A 24746-nucleotide genomic window follows, 5' to 3' on the forward strand; every position below is an offset into this window, starting at 1 on the left:
AATCTTGAACCTAATTAAGCCACTCCCTTATTCAACAACTTTCAATTGCTCCCTGGTGCTTACAAAGTATGTATATAAAAAAAAATTCCTTAGTCTGATATTTAAGGTCTTTCATAATCTGTCTCTAATTTACCTTTCCAGTTATATTTCACGTTACTCCCATTCATGCAATGTCCATTATATTCTATGCAAACTGAACTCTGGTTCCTAAAATCCTTGCTATCTCCAGTCACTAAATCTTTAAATCCATTGATATAAGCAGGATACTCCACCCCCACCCCCCACTCCTCACTCTCCTCCAGGCACACACCCAGACTCGGAATGCACTCTCTTTAACTTTTCTCAACTGCTAAGGTTCCTTCTCCCTAGTATTTAACTACTTTGTATATATTTTTATTTGTACTTGTAATTAGAATGGAAACTTATGGGGAGTAGGGTAGGTTTCTTTCTTTGTCCTCGTTCCCCCACTGCCTAGCACTTAAACAATTGTTGATTGATGGGTCAATCCCTAACTCTGAAAATCCTTGTCTTCCCTCGAGACTCCTCCGAGATTTCCTCTTCTAGATCTCAGCCTCGGAAAAGGAATCTCATCTTCCAGTTTTCCTAGAGCATTTGGCTGCATCACTCCTTTGCCCCCGTCACGATTTACTTTGGGTTCTAGATTTAACAGAGAATGGGCGGAAGGCTAGCGCTTTGAAGGTAGTGGCTCCTTTTGTTTTTAGACTCTGGATTTTTAGTGTCTGCATAACAATTCTGTAGGTGCTCAGTAGATGTTTATTCGATTGATCCATCAAATTACTTGGTGCTGAATAGATGCTGTCTATTTGGGAAAGCTAGTCTAACCATTTGGCTGGGCCAAAAGACATCCGGACGCTTTGATTAGTTTAGATTCCTGTAGTCATGTTCATTCCAGTCTATGGGGAGCTCAAGGACAACTAGCTGAGATTGGGGAATTTTGTTGACACATGTGTGCAATCCTGCTCGGGAGGCGGAGGGAGTTTCTTTCTCATCACCATAAAGGTAAACAGCCTCAACCCCATTATAAATGGAGCCTAAAGTGCCCTCTGTCACTCAGAGCTGCAGCTGGCACCGGGAGGAGAACTACCTGTCTGTTCCTTTGGAATACAGATAAAAAGAGGATCAGAACAGCATGAGTTCCAAGCCAAAGTCAATTGGGATCATCGGAGCTCCCTTCTCCAAAGGGCAGGTGAATAAATAGCCCCATTACTCATTCTCCTTTCAAATGTATAGCCTATCCTTTGGAATTCGCGGAAGGTTTTTGAATCTTTAAAATTCCTGTCTACCGTTTTTGATGTTCTCTGCTTAAGTGGCCCTGCCTGCCTGCCTGCCTGCCTGCCTGCTTGCCTGCAGTCATTATCCAAAAGTCACATAATTCTCTGGAACATAGTTGGAGTTGGGTCACTGCCCAACTAATTCCTCTGTTTCTGATCTCTGCCAAAGTTAACTGTTTTTGCCTGGCGCTCTGGCTTTTCATCAGGTATTTTAAAATGTAAAAAATAAGTAAATTAATCTCAATTGAAATGGAATCTTTGCATTTTAATTCTCCATACTAACGTGGCTTTCTTTTAATGTAAGAAAATGTTGGAGTTAGTTACTTAATGTCTAGAAAAACTCATAAATTAGGTCATTTTTAGACGATTAATTTGCATAATTTAAACAATTGCTTTATATCTATTTTTTTATTTAAATGACTCATCTTTGACATTGCATTTTAATTAGAATTAGTAACTGTTAGGACACTTGGCACATAGATGGAATCTTTTTATTGAATTACAGAATTCCTTTTCAGAAAAAACCAATGGTAACATAAATACCAGGTTGGCCACTTGGAGTTCTATTCTATTTGCAAGGGATAATAGAGTCATAGATATGGAACTAGACCTGGAAGCCATCAGGTCCAAGTCCTAATTTTGTAGATGAGGAAACTGAGGCACAGAGAGGTTAAATAACTTGTCCTGTCTCCTATCCATTCTACTGGTAATAATGATAGCATTTACATATTGTACTTTCAGGCTTGTACTGTTTTTTATTGAAACACCCATTAGGATAGGACATTTTACATGGGCTAATTAAACCATGTAGGAGCTTCCCTTCTCCCCTTCCCAGGGAACTTCAGTGCCTCCTACTTGGAAATTTGTCAAAAAGACAAGAACTCACTGACAAGTGGATTTCTGCTCACTGAGGATAATGTTACATAGACTAACCTACAGGAAGATGATGTTCATTAAGATAATAGGTCACTAGTTAAAATGGGGGAAAAAAGGGAAACCTAAGCATTAATAAAGAAGGAGTAAATAGTAGAAAAGCTTTTACATGATACTTTCTCTTAATAGATATTTCTAGAGAGAGGAAAAAATGTACCTCCCTCTCTCCCTTCTTTGCGGGGGTCATGGGTGTTAAATATTGTATTTACTATTCAGATTGCCTGATGCATTGATTAGTTTTGCTGACCAGCTTTTTCTCTTTACCTCCCTCTTTTCCTCCTTCCCCTTTACTTCCTTCCTCCCTCCCTTTCTCTTCTTTTCTCTCTTCCTTTATCTCTTTTTATTTCTTTTTCTTTTTCTCTTTTTCTCTTTTCTTCTATTCTTCTTTCCTTAAAAAAAGTTATTTTTTGTTTTTGTTTTTTGTACAAGGGATGGCTCTCAGGGGGAAAAGGGAAGGGAAGGAAGAGGAATATTCAGAAATGAAGGTAAGGGTACAGCTAGGAGGTTCAGCAGATTGAAAGCCAGGCTTAGAAATGCGAAGTTCTGGGTTCAAATTTAAATTCAGACACTTTGTAGCTTTGTTGTGACAGTGAGCAAGTCATTTAATGCCCCATTGCCCCTACTGCTCTTCTGTAATGGAACCAACATATAATATTGATTCTAAGATTGAAAGTAAGTTTTTTTTTTTAAGAAAATAACATAAAGCTAAAAGATATCAATAAAAAATTTAAAAAGATGTGTCTTCACTTTTAGGAATTCTTCAGGTGCTTTTACCTTCTTTGATTGTTTCTTTCCTTAGATATCAGGGACATTTTTTTTAAAACTCTTACCTTCTGTCTTAGAAGCAATATTCTGTATTGGTTCCAATGCAAAAGAGTGGGAAGGACTAGGCAATGGGGGTTAAGTGACTTGCCCAGTGTCACACAACTAGGAAATGTCTGAGGCTAGCTTTGAACCTAGGACTTCCTGTCTCTAGGCCTGATTCTCAATCCACTGAATTACCCAGCTGCACCCTAATAGGGACATTTTTAGTTTTGAATTCTCAGTTACAACTTTTATTTTTCATGGCCAAGCTTGACGTTGACAAAGATCAGAAAGCTCAGAAAGCAATTGTTATTGTTGTTGTATTTGTTTGATGCTTTGTGACCCCCATTTGGGATTTTCTTGGCAAAGATACTGAAGTGATCTGCCATTTCCTTCTCCAGTTCGTTTTATAAATGAGAAAACCAACATAAATAGTGTTAAGTGACTTATCTAGGGTCATATAGCTAGTAAGTATCTGAGTCTAGATTTGAACTCAAGACTACCATAACTTCCTATTTCAAAGGATCGCTAGATTTACAAAATAGAAAAAGAGATTGTTTTGTAGAAACAAAAGGATTTCTTGAGATCATATATTTAGAACTGTATGGAAACTTAGCATCCCTCTTGCCTATCATTTTAAAAGATAAAGTAACTGAGGCCTGGGTGTGTGTGGATGGGGCCAGGACAGGGGGTGGGGGAAAGAGCAGGAACTACACAACTAGCTCTTGGCCATAGCAGAATCAAAACTGAAACTCAAGTCCTCTGACTCAATTCTGTTTTCCTTCTACTGTACCATACTGGGAAAAGTACTAAAAACAGGCTTTTCCATTGAAAACAAAACATAATTCTGTTAGCCTGTGTCATGGAACAGTTTATATGAAATATAGAAATAAAAGAATTAAAAGAGTAATTTGACTCCCAGGGATGCACATATTGTCATTTTTCTACCATGGTGCTTTGATTACCCCATCAACCAATTGACAGTAATTTGACTGAGGTGATGGGCCTTGCAGATTTTTCTCTCCTATGCCCTGTGGGGCAGGGTCCAACCTAGCAAAAGTACATTGATCTAATGAAGATGTTCACAAATTATTTGGAGAGGGGGAAGAAACCCTAACACAAATGGATTCAAGAGAAGAAAGATCAATAAAGACAGGTCTGATGCATTAATTAATTTTGCTGACCAGCTTTTTATCCTTCCTTTCTTCCTTCCTTTTTTGAAATGTGACAACAAAACAAAACAAAAAAAAACCCATGCTATATTTTAAAAGTAAATATGATTCTTGCCAAATTAAAAGTTTAAATCATATAGGTTGATTCCAATAAATGAAAGATGAAAAGAAATCAAGGAAATGATTCAGACCCAGTGAAGTATAATAGGTGTCAATGAACTACATTTGGGGGACAATCAGGAAGGAAAGAAGCTGAAGATGTAAATAGCATCTGGTCATTTTCCTTGAAAGGAAATATTAACTTATTTAACTTTATGTGATCCATTCCTAGGAGACATCTTTAGGGAGGGGGCTTTGCAAAGTGAATGGCTTTCTTTGTTGAAGTGACTTCTTGGGAAATAGATTGTTAAAGAAAAGGATAACAATTGTGAATGTGAAATCCCCTATCAGCAGTTTTTTCCTAATTTAGTTATTTTGTGATCATAGATCTTAAACTTTTCTAAAAATAATCAAGATATAGTTCTATCTGAAGTATTTTCTGTATCTTAATCATGTAGGCATGTTTTGTGAGCATAATTCTGAAAGAATCATTTAGAACAATCACAGCAGGCATAGAATTTTCTGTCACTTCTCCCTTTGCTCTATTATGTCAAATTGTGGTTCAAAATACCCGTTATCTGATTTTACTGGATTCTTGAGGAACTATAGAAATATCTGGATTCTTGGGGAACTATAATCATATCTGAAAAGTCATTGTATCTTTTGTACAAGTTTTTGGGTATATAAGGAGGCCACTCACAAGACTCCTGGGATTCTTGGTCTTGACCAGAGTGTGGTTTTATTGTGAGACCGGTCCTCTCTCAATAAACCCATTTCTTTTTGACTTGAAGACTTGGTTTTTTCTTTTTGTGTCTCCACTAATAAATTTTCATCACACAACTTAGAGAGAATCAAGCATCCTACTTCTTTAGCTAAATTGTTCCATTTTTGTAGCAGTATTAAATATATATTAGAATTTCTATTGATTTGTTCATAAGTATACATGTTTTACTTGTTTTCCACTTGTATTATAATCTCCCTCCCCATTTATAATCTGTTTTTACATAAAAATAAATCAAGCAAATGGACAACTTACAATGTCTTCATAACTGAAATGCTTTCTGAGTGCATTAAAGCAAGTTCTACAAGTTTTATGTTTTTCTCCCAGCCCTAATTCCTGGGAGTGGTTTATAGCATCCTTGGAATTTGTCCCTCTTATTCCTGTCCCAGCTTCCATTCCTGATTACTTGCCCTATCCCTCGACATCCTAAACAACTTATTTGAGCCAATGCTAAACAGTCAGGGTATCAAGAGGAAGTTTTCTCTTAAACAGGAGTTGCTGAGAAAAGAGCTAAGTGGATTTACTGGTAGATCTTAAATACATGTATATAAAATACCTTGAAAGACTTAAATGGGTCACTTATTATTGTTATATTCTCAGTTACAGGAACCAAAGAAATTGGTTCATTGTATTGATGCATTTCTCAGAATCCTCTCTGCTCTGATAATCAACAGATTTCTTTGCCAGTGGATACAGTGCCTGACTTAGACAAACTTGGGTTGGAATCCTACTTCTGATGCTTACAAGCTTGGCAACTATTGGAAAATCATTTAATGTCTCTGAGCTTCAGTTTCTTCATTTTAAATGTGAGGATAATAATGCCTATATTATTTTTTTTTATTATGGAGTTTGTTTGTTTTTTGAAAGTAAGATTCAAAGGCAAATGCTTTACAAACTTTAAAGACCTATATAAATTTTAGCTATTTATCATTCCACAGTCATATCTGATTCTTTTGACTCCATTTGACGTTTTCTTGGCAAAGATACTGGAGTGGTTTGCCATCTCCTTCTCTAACTCATTTGATAGATGAGGAAACTGAAGCAAATAGGGTGATGTGATTTGCCCAGGGTCACACAGCTAGAAAGTGCCTGAGGCCAGATTTTGAACTCAGAGATGAACCTTCCTGACTCCAGGCCCTGGACTCTTATTTACTGTACCCCTAGCTTTGCTTTGTGATTAAATCCTTAATAATATTTCAACTCTAAGGCCTTAAGATAGAATTTTCGGGAGCTACTTACAGTCTAGCAAGGAAAGGGCAAAATGTTTCGTAGAATTTAGAACTAGAAGGGACCTTAAAGATTGTTGAGTCCATCCCTTCCTCCATTAAATCACTGCTATTGTTATCCAGCAGTGAGCTTGATGGGAGAAGAGTCTGAGCACCTAGTTTAGATTGAAAGAGGTGGGTAGAATAAGGGTTCAAAACTATAAATCTATAACTCACAACAGGATGTGGCACTGTGATGCTGATCAGGTTCAGAGTAGGAAGACACCAGAGATTCATTGTCAGCTCTGAGATTGGCCTTGATCACCTCCACCCCATTAGCCAACAAATAAGCAGCTATTGATTAACTTGTCTGTTTGACCTCTACCCAACAATGGAATAGGGTTTGAGTAAGAGAGGAGAGGGAAACAGATACACTGTTAGGAACAGATCATAGTTTTCTTTCCAGTAGAAAAAGCAGGAGTAAACATCTGATCAACTGATTGATATCAGGTTTCCACAATTTTCTTAAAGTGAATGTCAGCTCAATTGAGTTCTTAGAATGTTGCTCATCTCTGGACAAGGAAAATATAGAGGATAGTTTTGCTGTTTAAAACACTTCAGAGTGTCCTGGTTTTGGTTGGTTGTTTTCTTTTTTCAACCCTTACTTTCTGTTTTAGTAGACTCTAAGGCAGAAGGGCAAGGGCTAGGTGACTTGCCCAGGGTCACATATCGAGGAGTGTAGAGTCTCCTTTTAAGCTTTGAAATTTCTGCTTTTGATTTTTCAGAGAGAACAAATTTACATTCTACTACTTCTCTTCAAAGCTTAGTTCAGGTGTCACCAACTCCAAGAAACCCTTCCATGATCTATTCCCCTGAAACCAATCCCATGGTTAATTCTCTCTCCCTGCCCTTAAATTACCTGAAGATTACTTTTCTTTGTATATACTTTGGCCTCATAGTACGATGTAAGATCCTTAAAGTTAGAGTCTGTCTTCGCATCTCTAGCCCCTTTGGGTCCCGGCACCAAACACAGGATCTTGTTAATGGTAGGTGCTTAGTGAATGCAGGTGGCACTGAGATCATTTCAAACATCAGGATACATGCTTTTTAAGTTTCTTTTCTTTTGTTTGTACACGCCCCACAAAATGTTCGCTATAATCATGCTGTTTTACAACCCTGTTAACATTCTGTTAATCATGTTCACCACCATCGTAAAGTCCCCAAACTTTCCTTGTTTAAAAGAAGTCACTGGACAGTATGACACTATTGCTAAAGAATTTGCTGCCCCTATACCATTGTTTCTCTACTCACTGAGGCGGAATCCAAGGGAAGAGTCTGTCCAAGCAACCAGTGAAGAGAGACCAGGCCATGTTGGTCTCTTCTTTTATACCCCCTTTTCCCCCACATCATTTCCGGTCTCTCCCCCTCTTCACGGAAACCAAATGAAGGCTTTCAATTTGCCTAGGGTTCCCCGGGGGGTGGGGAGAGTGGGATGGGGGGCAGTGCTTGTGGCCTTTTGGGGGTGTGAACTAGTGACTTGTGAGCTCCCTTAGCTAGCTATTCAGTAGGGGTAATTTAAGTTCTTGATTTGATTAACTAAAAATAGACAAAGGGAGAGTTAATTCTATCTTCACAGTATAATGGTACATGTGGTGTTTGAATGAAATGGATTATTATTGTGTCATAAGCAACAACAGATATGAAGGATTCAGAAAAGCATGGAAAGACATATCAACTGATGCAGGGGAAAGTAAAAAATAAAGAATAAATTATACAATGACCATAATAATGTTTTAAAAATCAGTTACTCTTCTACTCACTGGAACTAATTTCTTTCCTATCCTCCCTCCGCTCTCTCCCTCTCCTTGCTTCTAGGCTTCATTCTTTTATTATTATTATAATGCAAAACACAAGTCCATATTGGTCATTGTTGTAAGAGCACACTTATACATAACCCAAACTCCAAAATAAAATCATAAATACACTGATGTGAAAGATAGCACACTTTGATCCACATCTATCTGATTGCAATAGTTCTTTCTGTGGGGGTGGATAGCATTGCCCATCATAAATCTTTCAGGATTGCCCCAGATCATTGCATTGCTGAGAGTATCTAGGCTTTATTCTTAGGAAATGGAGGGAGAAGAGAAAGAAACCATCTCTCCAATTTAATTGCTGTTCCTGCAGCTCTCACAATCCACATTGGCTAAGGGAGAAAAGAGTGAAGATTGACATTAGATAAGAAGAAAGAAGTGAGCAGTACGAAGGAGAAAGAAGGGAGACAAAATTATTAGATTTAATTTAGCAGACTGCTATTAAGTATCTATTATGTAAAAGACTGGGCTGGATGCTAGGGATAGGAAACAGTGGGGGGGGGGGGAGAAAAAGGAAACAGGGTCTGCCTTCAAGATGGCTATATTCTATTGGACCAATTAAAAATAAATAGAAAAAAAAAGGATGAAAGAAGGGAGCGAGGAAGAAAGGGTGTGCATGTGTGTTGGGGGCCCGGTAAGTCTAGATTTATGACCATTGGTTACCAACTGCAATTTGAACTAGTCTGGTCTGTTTTGAGGCTGAGAATTTTTTGTGGAAATGATTCATTAAGGGCGAATCTAGATTGCCACAGAGGAGGGCTGACCTGTATAAACTGACTATTTGTTCTGTATCTTTCATAACTAAATTCCTTGAGGGCAGAGACAGTTTTAAACTTTGCCATTGTATCCCCTAATCCAGTGCTTGGCACTTAAGAGGTGGATGATTGATTAATCACTATAGTCAACGTAGCTAGTGTTGTATGAGCAAAGGTACCAAAAGCAGACTGCTCAACAGGATAGAGTAAGAGGTATGGTTGGGAAAACAAGGTATAAAATAGGGCTTGTTAGCTTTTTTTTTTTTTAAATATATTTTATTTGATCATTTCCAAGCATTATTCGTTAAAGACATAGATCATTTTCTTCCCCACCCCCCATAGCTGATGCATAAGTCCACTGGGCATTAGATGTTTTCTTGATTTGAACCCATTGCTTTGTTGATAGTATTTGCATTAGAGTGTTCATTTAGAGTCTCTCCTCCGTCATGTCCCCTCAACCGCTGTATTCAGGCAGTTGCTTTTCCTCAGTGTTTCTACTCCCACAGTTTATCCTCTGCTTATGAATGGTGTTTTTTTCTCCTGGATCCCTGCAAATTTGTTAGCTTTTTAAATAGGGTCTTCTAACTTAAAAAAAAAAAAAAAGAATGGGAGGGGGGCAGCTAGGTAGCTTCGTGAATTAAGAGGCAGGCCTAGAGACAGAAGGTCCTGGATTCAAATTTGACCTCAAATACTAAATCACTTAACCCCCATTGCCTAATCCTTACTGCTTTTTTGCCTTGAAACCAATACAAAGTATTGATTCTAAGACAGAAGAGGATAAAAAAAGAGAGAAAATATATACATGTGATATCCATCTCATTCCAGATTGAGATATAAAAATAATTGTGATCTTAATCATTTGGTAAACTTTTTTTTTTTTAAATCTTTAGCCACGAGGAGGAGTAGAAGAAGGTCCTGCAGCACTGAGAACAGCTGGTATAGTTGAAAGACTTGAAGAACGAGGTAACTTCCATCACAAGACTGAAGTCATTCTGATTTATTCCCCTCTGTGAAGAGGGGACCAAGTTAATGTCAAGGCACAATGACTTAGTGTAGATCTGACATTTCCCTCCAATCAATAGAAAGGCATAGAGCTTGACTGCACAAAACTTGAAAAGGAAATATGAGCTGGGCAGGAGACAGAGGTATTCAAAAATCACCTGGTGAATGAGTGGATCCTCCAAGGATGATATCCATGATCAGGGAATCGATTCCTTGAAATGACCATTTCCTCAAGCCTCCTACAGGTTGAGATAAGAAGACAAGAAGTAGTCAGGTCGATATCTGAGGTCCTCTTTCTATAAAACCATTTTTTGTTGTTATTACTGTTTAGTCTTTTCAATCATATCCAACACTTTCTGATCTCATTTGTGGTTTTCTTGGCAGAAATACTGGAGTGGTTTGCCATTTACTTCTCCAGCTCACTCTACAGATGAGGCAACTGAGGCATACAGGGTTAAGTGACTTGATGAAGGTCATATAACTAGTAAGCATCCAAAGCCAGATTTGAATTCAGGAAGATAGGTCTTCCTGACTTTGGGCTGGGCAGATTACCCACCCTTATCACCTTAGTTGCCTTATCATTCTTTTATACTTCTCAGGTATTTTTTATTTTCCTAATTATATGTCTTTATTCTATATTTGCCCAATTGATTTTCTGAACCCCAAATGGGATTCTGCATTTATTCTTGTTAAATGTCACCTTAGTAGGTTCAGTTCATTATTTTAGCTGGTAGAGATCTATTTGAGTTAACAAATCTGTCATCTCTCGCCTCCCAGTTTTGTTTCATCCTGAAATTTGGTCAGCGTGAAATCTATGCCTTCATCCAAACTACTTACAATACTACACAGAAGAGGGCTAAGGACAGCCATGTCTCATTCCACATTAGCTGTTTCCATCCAGGTTGATATTAACCTATTAATCACCATTGTGGGTCTAGTCATTCAAATAGTTCCAAACCTATTTTTCTGTCTATATATCTGGAAGACTATCTTTTTCTTTAACTGATGAATTTAGTTTCAGCATAGTATACAAAATCTCCTTTAACTCACAATCATACCCCCTATAATGGGCAATCCTGAAATCAAGCAAAATAGTATAAAAGGTTGATTTTGGAGGCAGTCAGGAGTCTCAGTGATTTGAGAACCAGACCTAGAGACAAGAGGTCCTGGGTTCAAATTTGACCTTAGACACTTCCTAACTGTGGGGCCCTTGGTAAGTCACTTAACCCCCATTGCCTATCCCTTCATGCTCTTCTGCTTTGGAACCAATACATAGTATAATACTTAGTAAGGGTTTAGAAAAAAATTTTTTTTAATTGATTTTGACTTGATAGTATTACAAACCAAAATGGAACAAGAAGAGGGAGATAGATTTTGAGTTTTGTGCCACAATTTCCTCATTAAAATGGGGTTGCCAATACATTGTTTTTGTTTAGTTGTTTTTAGTTGTGTCCCCATTTGGGGTTTTCTTAACAAAGATATTGGAGTACTTTCTCACTTCCTTCTCCAGCTCATTTTGCAGATGAGAAAACCAAGGCAAACAGGGTGAAGTGATCAGGGAGTGACACGTCTAGTAAGGGTCTGAGGCTGGATTTGAACTTGTCTTCCTGATTCCAGGACTAGAACTGTATCCACTGAACTACATAGCTGCCCTATAAACCCATGTCCCTAGACAAAATCCAGGCTGAAGGGTGGAGGTATGTGGGAAGATTCTTTCCCCTGGATTTGAGAGAATCAGTTCTAATGACAATACTAGTCTTATCTTTCAATAGACACTTCCTACTAAAGAACTCAGTGGTTCCTCCCTGCCCCCCAATGGCACTAATATATTTTTATAAATCTAGACACCTCATGGTATTCTATAAAAAGCTAAGATCTCATATTTATTACTGAAGTTATAGAAGAACCTTTATGACCTACCTAAGGCCACATATACATGGTTAGCCCATTTTTTCCTGGCATATATATAACTCTGAGGTTATGTTCTTTGGCAGTTCTCCTAAATAATTCACTGTTAATATGCTACAGTTTATTTGTGTCTATCATGCCCCCAAGGCTTATGGGGCAGCTAGGTAGCTCAGTGGATAAAGCTCCAACAATAGAACTTTTAGTTCATGGTACCACTCTCTAGAATCCACTGTCTAGATTGAATGGCCAAGTCATGCTTGAGTCTCAATAATAAGGATGAGTCATGTGAGATACCCTAGCCTTCTCTCTGTATGTGATATAGTTTTTACTCCAAATTAGTCCCTCAGATAAATAAGTCTTGGGTTTGTTTGAGTTGTACTCTTAATTTAGTCACTTCTAATCAACTTCTTTTGAACATCATCAAAAGTTCTTTGGATACCCCATTGTGACAGCTCTTCCACATAAATTTCTATGACCAAATCCCCCTCTCCAGAAAACAAAATCAAAATAAAAAATAAATCCCTGGACCCCAAACTTCTGATAAGGACTAATTTGGAATTGAGCTAGGGTGGCACTTGGACAGAAGCCATCTTGTACTGACATCTTGTACTAAGCAGCTAAGTGGCCCAGTGGATAGAGCAGTGATGCTGGCATCAGGAAGACTTAAGTTCAAATCCATCCTGAGACATTTACTAGCTTTTCAACTTAGACAAGTGACTTAAAATCTTAGTTTCCTCAGCTATAAAATGGGAATAAGAACAGCATCCTACTTCACAGGATTATTACAAGGATCCGATAGGATATTTGTATAGTTCCTGACACATGGTATATGTACTGACTCTTTGGGCCCATAATAGAAATTTCTTCAGGTCTCTAGTATCTGTCAGATCTTGTGCTCCAGTGACTTATTTTTCAAGAACCCAGGATCATCCTAATAACATATATGGCATCAGACCAAGACTTCAGTGGAAGATAAAGCTTTGTAGGTTTTAAAAAAAACAACAACTGAATACTGGACACAGGTTAAAAAATAATAGAAATAGAAAACATAATAGAAATAGGAACTCAACAAAAAATGTACTCAGGCTCAAGGAGGGTCTGTATTTTCTCATAGAAAAACAAAATTATACCAAGTATTATTATTTCAGTGAAACCCATAGTTCAGTGGCCTTATGCAGTACATTTTAAGAAGCCTGTGTCTAGAGCTATTGAGGGTAACCTACATTTTTTGTTTCCATTGCAGAGTGTGATGTGAAAGATTATGGGAACTTGACCTTTGTTGATGTGCCCAATGATACCCCCTTTCAAATTGTGAAGAATCCAAGGACCGTGGGCAAGGCTAACGAGCAGCTAGCTGGAGCAGTAGCAGAAGTGAAGAAGAATGGGAGAACCAGCTTGGTACTTGGCGGGGATCACAGGTCTCTGTTTATATAGTTTTAACTGTTCTATTCTAGGAAACAATAGATCATATGTGTACAACTCTTCAAGGTGTTCAGAGAGGGGTCCTCACAATTCTTTGAAGTACTTTATTTCAGCATTGTTTGCTCCATTTTTTCACATGAGAAAATAGTGGAAGAGGTTGAAGTGGTTTGCTTGTTGTCTCATAGCTCTTAGGTGTTGGAAAAAGAACTTGAACCCATCTATTTTGATTTCAATGAAGTGCTTTTTAAACTATAAACATACTGCTAAGAGAAGCTAGGAAGTTCATATTGAACTGAAATCCTAGAGAAAAGGGATGGGAATAAATATTTACATAGCACCTATGATGTGCCAAGCACTGTACTAAGTATATTACCAACATGATCTCATTTGATCCTCACAAGAACTCTGTGAGATAGTTGTGATTATTATCCCTTACTCCCTTTACAGTTGAGGAAACTGAGGCAAATAGAGGTGAAGTGAATTGCCCAGGATCGCATAGCTAGTAAGTGTGTCAGGCTGGATTTAGACTCAGGTCTAATGCAAAAATTGCCATCTCTACTGTTTGGATGAGGAAACCCTCAGAAAGATGGGTTGGCCTGTCCAAAATCATACCTACTATCATGGTAAAAGCTCTGTTCCATACACTATGAAAGTAACGAATAGAGGGGAAGAATGATGGAGAATCCTGAAGTAAATAGTTTTCTTCTAATCCATTTGTTGTTGTGAAGGCAGCTATGTGGTGCAGTGGATAGAGGGTTATACCTGAAGTCCAGAAAACTCATCTTCCTGAATCAAATCTAACCTCAGACACAAGTTGGGTGACCCTGTGAAAATACCCGTTTGCCTCAGTTTCCTCATCTGTAAAATGAGCCAGAGAAGGAAATGGCAAATTCTTTTAATATCTCTATCAAGAAAACCACCAAGAGGGTCACGAAGAGTCAGACAGGATTGAAATGACCCAACTTCTTGGCTACAACCAGGCCTAGAGCTCTATCAACTATCAACTGTACCACCTAGCTATTCTAACCAGCAGACACTTCAATTTTTTAAAAATATCCATTAGCGTTAAGCAGAAAATTATTTACTTCAGTATTCTCTGTCATTCTCACAGAACTTGAAACACAGCTTTGCCACAATAGCAAGTTGCATGACCCTTAGACAGGTTAATCAAGCTTTTTGAGTGTTTCCTCATTGTAAAGTGGGGATGACAATATTTGCATTAGTAATACTTGTAATAATATCTTACCTTGTGAGAATAAAATGGGATAATATATATGAAAAGATATTTTGTAATACTTTATTATGCAAATGTGTTGGTTTGTCATAAAACCTGATGGTTTTCCTAAAATTCTGCAAGATTTGTATAAATTTAAAAAATCCACAGAAATAAAAAGATCTGTATAAAAATTATTTCAACCACTTACTAGCTGTATGACACTGGGCAAGTCACTTAACCCCTTTTGCTCTGCTAGAAGATGGGCTAGAGAAGGAAATGGCAAACAATTCCAGTATTTTTACCAAGAAAAGCCCAAATAGGATCATGAAGAGTCAGTCATACTGGAGAAGACTGAACAACAACATCTCAATGACATTGATGAGCAATCAAGCTATATAAGTTAAAAGTCTAATCCAAGTCAGCATTTCTAAACTCCTTTGGAGTGGGTTTAGTCAATTTGGAAAGAAAGGATCTATAACTGGAAGGGACTTTACGAGTTAATCTAAACCACTAGATCATTCTACAGACAAGGAAACTAAAGTCCAGTGAAATCTAGAGAATTATCCATCTTCACATGGGTAGTTAGTAAATGACAAGAGTTGAGAGTAGAACTCAGATTATCTGACTCCAAAGCCAGTGCTCTTATCATTTTACCCAGCTCTAAGTTCCTTTTAAAAATCCATATATCACAAGACGGGTGAGATGTAACTTAGAGGTTGTCTAGTCTAATTTCACTATTTTACAGATAAGAATATTGAGGTCTAGAGATATTAAGAGACTTGCCCAAAACTATGCAAGTTATAAACATCAGGGCTGGGATTCAAGTCCAGGTCTTCTGACTCTGGTGCTCATGATTAAACCTAGTCTCTCTCTTTTACTGAATGTTAAATGAGTTGCAACAAAAGGGAAGTGGATTTGGATCTTCTGTATTTAATCAAATCCCTTACTTATGTCCCAAATATTTCCTGTTTCTTCTATCCATATAGAAGTCCCAGGACAAGTGAGGTGGATGGCTATTATAGAGATCGATAATGTCAGAGGGACTGAGGATTAAACCGATGATCTGAACATGGCGATGATTATCCATTAAGTTGAGAAGGAAGAATAAAACAGTTAAGAATGGAATTTCCATGTAGAATAGGAAAAGGGGTCATCCAAGATACATGGACTCTTCTAGATACTCAGAACCTTCGATCTTAAACTGCAAAAGCTGAGTCTATTTAGCACTTACAAAGAAGTGGAAAATGTTAGTCAAATAAAAGCTATTTAGATTTTCAAGAGTCATAACACTAATAGCAGTGAAATATTTATCCTTAAATAACTCATATTAGGGACTATAGTTATTAAGTGAAGTAGGATGGAATTAGAAAATAGCAAAAAATTAATTTGAGAATAAGATTGTCACATGGATAAATTATAACTCTCCAATAATTTCACTGATTTTTTAATGCTATATTGGACAAGATAAAAAATGACTGTCACAGAATGTAGTAACTTTAGGGTCAACATCAACGCAAGTAATTACTATTTATCACTAAGTATCATGAATAAGCAACATTGCTCCACATAATCATAATCATTTTTTTTCTGGTATCTCTCTTGTTTGTTGGAATGACCCACTGGACGGTAGTCCTTTTTTCAAAGTCATTGTGATGTTCAAAGGAAAGGTGAGCAGGGTCTTTTAAAAAGTAAACATGCCACAGACTGTGTAAAGATGGTGTAATCTTTATGTTTACACAACTTTTCTGTTTCCAAAGTTTGGCGATTGGAAGTATCTCTGGCCATGCCAAGGTTCACCCTGATCTCTGCGTCATTTGGGTAGATGCACATAGTGATATCAACACTCCTCTGACAACTACATCTGGCAACTTACATGGACAGCCTGTTTCTTTCCTTATGAAGGAACTAAAGGGAAAGGTAAGGAAATGTGTTTGAATTCTGTCAAGTCTGAATTAGTTTTAGAAATTCAGGCAGATGGCAGAAATCCTTCCCTATTACCAATCTTGCTTTCAGCAGGGCTTTCAACTACCATGTATTAAAAAAAAAAACAAACCCTTACCATCTACACACATTCTAAGAGAACAACAGGAAGGCAATTGGGGCTAAGTGACTTCCTCAAGGTCACACAGCTGGAAGTGTCTGAGGTCAGATTTGAACCCAGGTCCTGCTCTCTATCGCTCATGGCACCTAGCTGCCTCTATAGAAGCCTAATAAATGCTCCCCCTGCCCCACTGATTTATACATTTATTATTGCTCAAAACTTCTATATTATTCATATTTGTAATAAAGTAATCTTTTAAAACCAAAATCCCCAATCATATACCTACATAAAAATGATAAATCATGTTTTTCTTCTGTGTTTCTATTTCTATGGTTTTTTATCTCAATGTGGACAGCATTCTTTCTCATAAATCCTTTGGGATTGTCCTGGATCATTACATTGCTATGAGTAGCAAAGTCTATTACATTTGATCACCCCATAATGTTTCACTTTCTGTGTACAATCTTCTCCTGGTTTCACTTCATTTCACTCCACATCAGTTCATGGAGGTCTTTCCAGTTCATCATTCCCTGTAGCACAATAGTATTCCATAATCATCATATACCACAATTTGTTTAGCCATTCCCCAATGGAGGGATACCCTTTTCCAATTTTTTGGCACCGCAAGAAGTGCAGCTATAACTACTTTTGTACAAACATTTTTTATTATTTCTTTAGGATACAAACCCAGTAGTGCCATAGTTGAATCAAAGAGCAGGCAGTCTCTTAGAGCCTTTGGATACAATCCCAAATTTTCTTCCAGAATGGTTGGATCATTTCACAACTCCACCGGCAACACAGTAGTGTCCCAATTTTGCTACATCTACTCCAACATTTATAATTTTCCTTTATTATCATGTTGGCTAGTCTGTTAGGTATGAGGTGTCACCTCAGAGTTGTTTTGATTTGCATTTCTCTAATCCAGAGGGATTTAAACACTTTTCATGTAATTATTGATATTTTTCATTTCTTCATCTGAAAACTGTCTATTCATATCCCTTGACCACTTGTCAATTGGGAAATGGCTTGATTTTTTGTAAATTTGACTTAGTTTCTTATATATTTGGGAAATTAGACCTTTGTCAGAGAATTTTGTATAAAATTCCTTTATATCTTATAATGTTCTCTATCTCTTGCTTGGTTTTAAATTCCTTCCTTTCCCATAGATCTTACAGGTATACTTTCTATGTTCTCCTAATTTATTTGATTTCACTCTATATTTGTCATTTATCCATTATCTTGGTATATAGTGTGGGATGTTGTTTAATAAATACTGTTTACTAATACTGTCTAATAAATGCTTTTCTTAGTGTTCTAAATCCCTCCTGTTTAGAGAAATGCAAATTAAGACAACTCTGAGGTACCACCTCCCACTTAGCAGACTGGCCAATATGGCAGCAAAGGAAAGTAATAAATGTTGGAGGGGATGTGGCAAAATTGGGACAATCATACATGGCTGGTGGAGTTGTGAATTGGTCCAACCATTCTGGATGGCAATTTGGAACTATGCCCAAAGGGGGATAAAAGACTGTCTCTGTCCTTTGATCCAGCCATAGCACTGCTGGGTTCGTACGGGAAAAAGATAATAAGGAAAAAGACTATATAAAAATATTTATAGCCACACTCTTTGTGGTGGCAAAAAAGTGGAAAATGAGGGGATGTCCATTGATTGGGGAATGGCTGAACAAACTGTGGTATCTGATGATGATGGAATACTATTGTGCTGAAAGGAATAATGAACTGGAGGAATTCCATCAGAACTGGAATGACCTCCAGGAACTGATGTAGAGTGAAAGGAGGAGAACTAGTAGAACATTGTACACAGAGACTGATACGCTGCGGTACAATCGAATGTAATGGACTTCTCTACTAGCAGCAATGCAATGACCCAGGACAATCCAGAGGAACTTAGGAGAGAGAACAATAAACATATCCAGAGAAAGAACTGTGGGAGCAGAAATGCAGAAGAAAAACAGAATTGATTACATGGTTTGATGGGGATGTGATTAGGGTTTTGATGTTAAGAGATCACCCTACTGCAAATATGAATAACATGGAAATAGGCTTTGAACAGTGATACATGCATAACCCAGTGGAATTGCTTGTCAGTTCTGGGAGGGAGTAGGCAAGGGGTGGGGTGGGGGAGATCATTAATCATGTAACCATGGAAAAATATTCTAAACAAAAAAATAAAAAATAAATGCTTTTCTTCCCCACTTTTCCCAATGTCTAAACCCAGGCGGTTGAGACTTCAGTAAGCCTAGATATATCCTTATATGTGTTCAATCCATTTCATGGGATCTCAGATGGTATACTTGGAGCAGATGTATGTAGGTTTATATTAATGCAGCTTTAATACCAATCGCCTGTTAAGTTCCTGTAAAGTGCTCTTCATAAAGAGAATTATTCATTGTTAAGAGAAATATGAGATGGAATACACAAGAAGGAATTAGGTATGGATTTAATTGTGTTGCTAATGCCAATGAAAACTTCTATTACTCTTAATATTAATGGGATGATTTATTACTTAGATTTCACGTGAAATTGTTCTTAATTCATTAAAACAGGTTGGCTGTTATTGGCTGAGTATGTTCTAATATGTTGGCAGAAATCTAGTGATACCAAATGCTCAGAAGTGAAGTCTTCTAGAGTGGCAGCATAGTATTTGATCAAATCTGTCAGGCTGAGTCTATGCAGAATAGATGACTTCCTATGGGGGGGGGGGGATGCTTTTAAGGATTATCAAAAAACTCAATTGTTTCCAAACAGCTGCCATAATGCTTGGATTCTTAGCATTAGTCAATTTTTTTGGCTAAGGGTTTGTGCTCAGAAAGTCCAACTTTAAAATGCAGATTTTAAGTGTGTTTTAATTGATGTGTTGTCCCACCATCAAAAGACCCAAATGCTTCAAAATAGCTGCCTCAGTGTTTGGATTCTTACCATTAGTCACTCTTTTTTTTTTTTGCTAAAGGATTGTGCATAGAAAGTTTAAGTTTCAAATCACCCAAGCGGGGTAACACTTTTAACCCTTAGTACTATGATGAGACAGAATGGATTAATTTATCAGTCTACTAGTTGTCACAGTGGAAAATAGGCCCCTAAAGGAACTGATGGTATATTTAAATTTTGGTGAGGTTGAGGAATGGGATTCGAAATGGTGCTATCCAGAATCCATGAAGGAGTTAAAAATATTTTCCCCATAATATTATTTAGGCCTTTTTTTTTTTGCATTCTAAATGTAATCTTGTCTATTGAATTTATAACTAGAATGAATAGAAACATCATTTTTTTAGATCCCTGATGTTCCAGGATTATCATGGGTGACACCTTGCTTATCAGCCAAGGACATTGTATATATTGGATTGAGAGATGTGGATCCTGGTGAACAGTAAGTGTATTTATTTCTCTGTCCTATTATTTCTTATAATTTTGTTATTGATAATTTAAAAAGCTAATTTAGGCAGATACAAAGATAACCAATACGATGTTTCATGTTTTTAATTGAATGGAATTTATAAAAAATAAAAGCCATCCTTCTATATAAGTAACTAGTTAAATATTTTCTTAAAAATTTATATTCTTATTCAGCTATTAAGATAAAACAAATACTTCTGGGATACCTTGATGGATCTGTGATCTTATTGTATGCACTATCTCTAGGGATGCAGACCTGTACATTTTAAATAGGGCTCCACCTAACATGTTGGCCATTGCTCTCTATCCTCTACTTGAATGAAATATCAGTGGAGCACAGTCTGGCCAGTGGCTTATCCCTCCCTCTTTTTACATGGCTGCCCCACTTTTTTTTTTTTTAACATCTCTGATGATATATTTGATATCATTTCTTCTGGCCAACTCTTCACTGGTAATATACTATAGCCTACTATGAGTCTCTACTGACCTAGCTCAATTATCTATTCTTTTTTTTTTAAATAGTCAAATTCTTAAGGATCTGGGCATTAAATATTTTTCAATGACTGAAGTGGATAAGCTTGGAATTGGCAAAGTGATGGAGGAAACACTAAGTTACTTAATAGGAAGGTAAGACACCAATATTTGTGGCATAAATACTGTTAATGATATAACTATACAGAAGACCTGCCATTATTAAATACACTAGAATCAATATAGGAAATCCTTGTAAGAAGACATTTAATGACTTCTGATAATGCTACTTAACGGTATTGAACTAAGTGGTATAGACCTTATCTTCTAAGTGTAACAATCTTTTAATCTGATTTTTTTTCCTTCATAAGGAAGAAAAGACCAATTCATCTGAGTTATGATGTGGATGGGTTGGACCCATCTGTGACACCAGCTACTGGCACACCTGTCCCTGGAGGCCTGACTCTCAGAGAAGGTCTCTATATTACAGAAGAAATCTATAAGACAGGTATGCCCAACATATGAGAAAACAAAAAATATAAACTTAAGGCAATGAAAGCCTCTGGAGGCTAGTTTACAAAAAAAGGGTTATTATATATATTAAAAATCTTGTGAATGATAATTCAAAAGATATTGACATATATTGTTGTAGTAAGCAGAAATTTGACAAGATATCCTTTTCCTGTTTTTATTCCTTTGGTTAATCCTTCAACTTTTAATTGAATTTCAAATCTTTTTATTTCTTACAAAATGTACTTTTACCATCTGTTGTTATAGGGCTCCTCTCAGGATTAGACATAATGGAAGTCAATCCATCCCTTGGAAAGACACCAGAAGAAGTCAACCGGACAGTGAATACTGCTATTGCGATAACTTTATCCTGTTTTGGAGTAGCTCGAGAGGGCAATCATAGTGCCAAGAGACTGTAAATAAGTCTGAAAAGAAACTGGAGGGTGGGAGGTGAAGGTAGGGGGGCAGACAATTGATCTTTATCACTTCAATCAATGCTGGTTAACAATGAGAAGCTCCAAAAATTGTGCTTAAGCTTACAGTTTCCCCCAAACCTTTTGCCTATAATTAAAGTTTTGATCTCTTCTTTAGAGTGAAATCAAAGTATTTTTGTTTGCCCTTCACTGTAATCAAAAGAAAAAACTTACAGTGGAAAGGAAATGTAAACTTATGTCTAATTCATTAATTTGCTGTTAGCTGGTGTAACAACATAAACATATATAGTGAAAACTGGTAATAGGAGGCAAACAGCATTAATTTGTTATTTGTCATGTATATTTGTACATGAAATATGTGCTAGAGAACAAACTTAAGCCAATACTAAACAGGTATCCCAAGGACCATATTCATCCATTTGAGTTTTGCTTAGTTCTTTTTATAAGGAAGAATAGCCTCAATAAGAACTCATGTCTTCCCATTCTTGCAACAGTAAGATGAGAGATCTTAATCTTCAGAAATAATTGCTTGAACGATTTAAACTTATGTCACTAAGTCTGTGTAGGAGAAATGGCTTGTTATAATAAAGTTTCTTCAAAAATGTTTGACTACTAGTAAAAAACACTTTGTCAAATTTATTTTAACATTGAAAATAAAATTTTCTTACATCTTTAAAATTGGGAGCAGATAACTTTTAGAAAAACATTTGACTTTTTGGATAGTTAATATACATTTATTTAAAGAAGTATTAATGCCTTTGATGAAGCATACATTCTTCCATATTATCATTTTCATTTTGTCTTTGTTCTTCTCATTGACTATTGACACAAAGGACCATATATCACCTTTATCATATCACCTTTCATCAAAATATTATGAGTATTTATGAACTGAAGAATATTGAAGGTCTTTTTTTCAAAGAAAGATGAAAAGATTCCTTAACACTTCTAGGGGGTCAAAGACAAATTAGTTATTTTCTTTCTTTTTTTTTTAAAACCCTTACCTTCCATCTTGGAATCAATACTGGGTATTGGTTCCCAGGCAGAAGAGTGGTAAGGGCTAGACAATGGGGGTTAAGTGTCTTGCCCAGGGTCACACAACTGGAAAATGTCTGAGGTCAGATTTGAACCTCCCATCTCTAGGCCTGGCTCTCAACCTACTGAACTATCCAGCTGCCCCCAAAATTAGTGATTTTCTAAGAAAGATTTTAGACAAAAAAAATCTACATTCTGCAATGTAAGTACTAAATGCTTTGATTACTTCAAATGAACACGTCAACAATAGGGGGATGTGGTATTTTGAAGGATAAAGCCCTGGGATCCTAAGTTGGTGGACATATTCACTAACTTATTAACTTATAGTTTCACTATACAAATCTGTTTATTAAAGGTAGAATGGGGTAGTAGAAAAAGTTCTGGCCTTGTGAAGAGACTCATGTTCAAATGTCAGCACCAATATTAACTATATGGCTGTGGGCAAGTCAGATTGTTACTTTCCTGTGCAATGAGAATAATTCTTGCCCTCCCTGCTTAACAAGATTGTAAAGGGAAAAAAAATTATAATTCTTAAAGTGTAATATAAGCTATTATTATAATTATACAAAAAACTTTGGGGGAAATTGAGACCCTATATTATAGGTACAAGATTATCTTTTTAGGGTACTAAGTTATGTATCACCAATGGCTCTTTCAAATTTAGTCACTGCACTGAGAAGTAAATTCCAAATCATCAATTATTAATAAACTTCTTTAATTAAACAATATTTTACACTTCATATAGGTATTGGGTCCATTGTTTGCATGTCAAAGTTAAACTGTATACAGGACAAAATCCCACAAAATTTTCATTATACAAATATAAAGGTTTCAATATAATAAAAATTCAATTAAGACTAAGCAGGAGAATCACACCGTTATCTAGTTGCATAGATCAACCTGGAGGTCAACCTTGAAACTTAAAAGCATGGATTGTTCTTCTTTGAAACATGATTTTCTTTACAGGGTCCATAAACCTATTAGATTTTATTCTCTTTGATGCCTTCTAATCACTCATAGAATAACCTCACGTTCATGGATAAATAAAATTATTGCCAATGTATCTTCTTTAATGAATAATAAAATAGGCAAATGGAATTTACAATGATCCTTTTTTAAAAATAAGAGTAAAAATCTTTGTTACTCTTCCTTACCAGATACAATTAGTGAGAAAAGGAGCTTATATTATTACCAATTAAACTGGCTTAGAATAAGAGAACTAAGGAGAAAGGAATAAGTATACAGTGCCCACTAATGTGCCAGGCACTGTGCTAAGTGCTTTAGAAATATTTATCTCATTTGATCTAAAATGAAGTGTTTTGCTGTTGGTAATATAATAAGATAATCCAGTAACAGAATCTGTTGCTGAAAATTAAAATATTCAACTAATAAAGGAAGACTTGAAGAGCCTAATAAATAAAATTCAACTGATCATTACCACCACTACATTCTTAGAGGTGCCACTGATAAATTCTTCTGGATGGTATACGATGATTTCTCCTCTGTTCTCTTGGGATAAATTCAGATAGGGAGGTAATAATGACAGCTATTTTTGCAGATCCACCATATGAATCAAAATTAGTTTGATTATCCTCTTCTTAGTATGGTGTTATGCAGCAAAAAGTATTCAAATCAACTGGGTTTTTCTTGCTATTTCCAAAGTAATTAGTGTTCCAATTTTCACCATGGGACCACTGGTCTTACTGAGTTACCGGCATAGCCACATTGACTGTCACCTGAGTGGGCTGAGGTGCTGGGGACCCACTGTTTATAGTTTGTGGAGGTACTGCAGCTGGTTCCATTTTGCTGATATGTGTTATAAATCTTAGTCTAAGTGTTAAAGCTGGTCTTAAGTTGCAGATAATTTTCTCTACCTAAGAAAAGAGAACATACACAAAAATTAGATTTTACTTAGATCCAGAATTCTAGACAAAGAAGTTCAGTCTGTAAATAATACATTTTAGGAGGCTTGATCTGTATATATCCTTAAATCACCTGACTAGGAAGGATGAAAATAATTTTCTCTCCATATGAAATCAGAGATTAGATTCTTCCTGCCACCTTAAATATGAAAAAAAAAAAAGAGTCCATCCTTTAAAGATGAGTCAGAACACCAAGCGACTTTATGTGTACCACATTTATCTTCTCTTTGAATGTCATCTTCCTGAGAATATGGACAAGGCTTCATATGCTACAAGGTTCCTAATGAAAATGTAACATAAGTGAAATTTATCTGTCAAATTATTTATCTGATGTAGTTTTGACTTAATATCTAAATGAAATGGAAAATTTCCATTCATATTACTATACAAAACTATCAAATTTAAATATTACTTCTCTTTAAATTCAACTCAAGAAACCCATTTTCATTGTGTATT

The 24746-nt window shown here is 36.5% G+C and overlaps 2 protein-coding genes across 5 annotated transcripts in view; one reads left to right on the top strand and one right to left on the bottom strand.

The window, feature by feature from the left end:
• Positions 1–1048: 1048 nt before the first annotated feature.
• On the top strand, positions 1049–21972 carry ARG1 (arginase 1). The gene is made up of 8 exons (XM_007484564.3): positions 1049–1207; positions 9806–9878; positions 13069–13243; positions 16221–16380; positions 19798–19892; positions 20441–20545; positions 20761–20897; positions 21167–21972. The coding sequence occupies exons 1-8, from the start codon at positions 1151–1153 to the stop codon at positions 21316–21318; spliced, it is 954 nt and encodes a 317-aa protein (XP_007484626.1). The 5' UTR covers positions 1049–1150; the 3' UTR covers positions 21319–21972.
• Positions 21950–24746, bottom strand: part of MED23 (mediator complex subunit 23) — a 69059-nt gene continuing 66262 nt past the window's right edge. For 2 of the 4 annotated variants that reach the window (XM_003340484.4, XM_001380351.5), the window contains one exon: positions 21950–24242. In XM_003340484.4, coding sequence (XP_003340532.1) covers positions 24069–24242 — 174 coding nt within the window. In that variant the 3' untranslated portion in view covers positions 21950–24068. The remainder of the gene's footprint in view (positions 24243–24746) is intronic. The other 2 variants (XM_056818793.1, XM_056818792.1) reach the window with 1 other exon arrangement.

This window comes from Monodelphis domestica, chromosome 2, assembly GCF_027887165.1.
Source record: "Monodelphis domestica isolate mMonDom1 chromosome 2, mMonDom1.pri, whole genome shotgun sequence".
NCBI lineage: Eukaryota > Metazoa > Chordata > Mammalia > Didelphimorphia > Didelphidae > Monodelphis > Monodelphis domestica.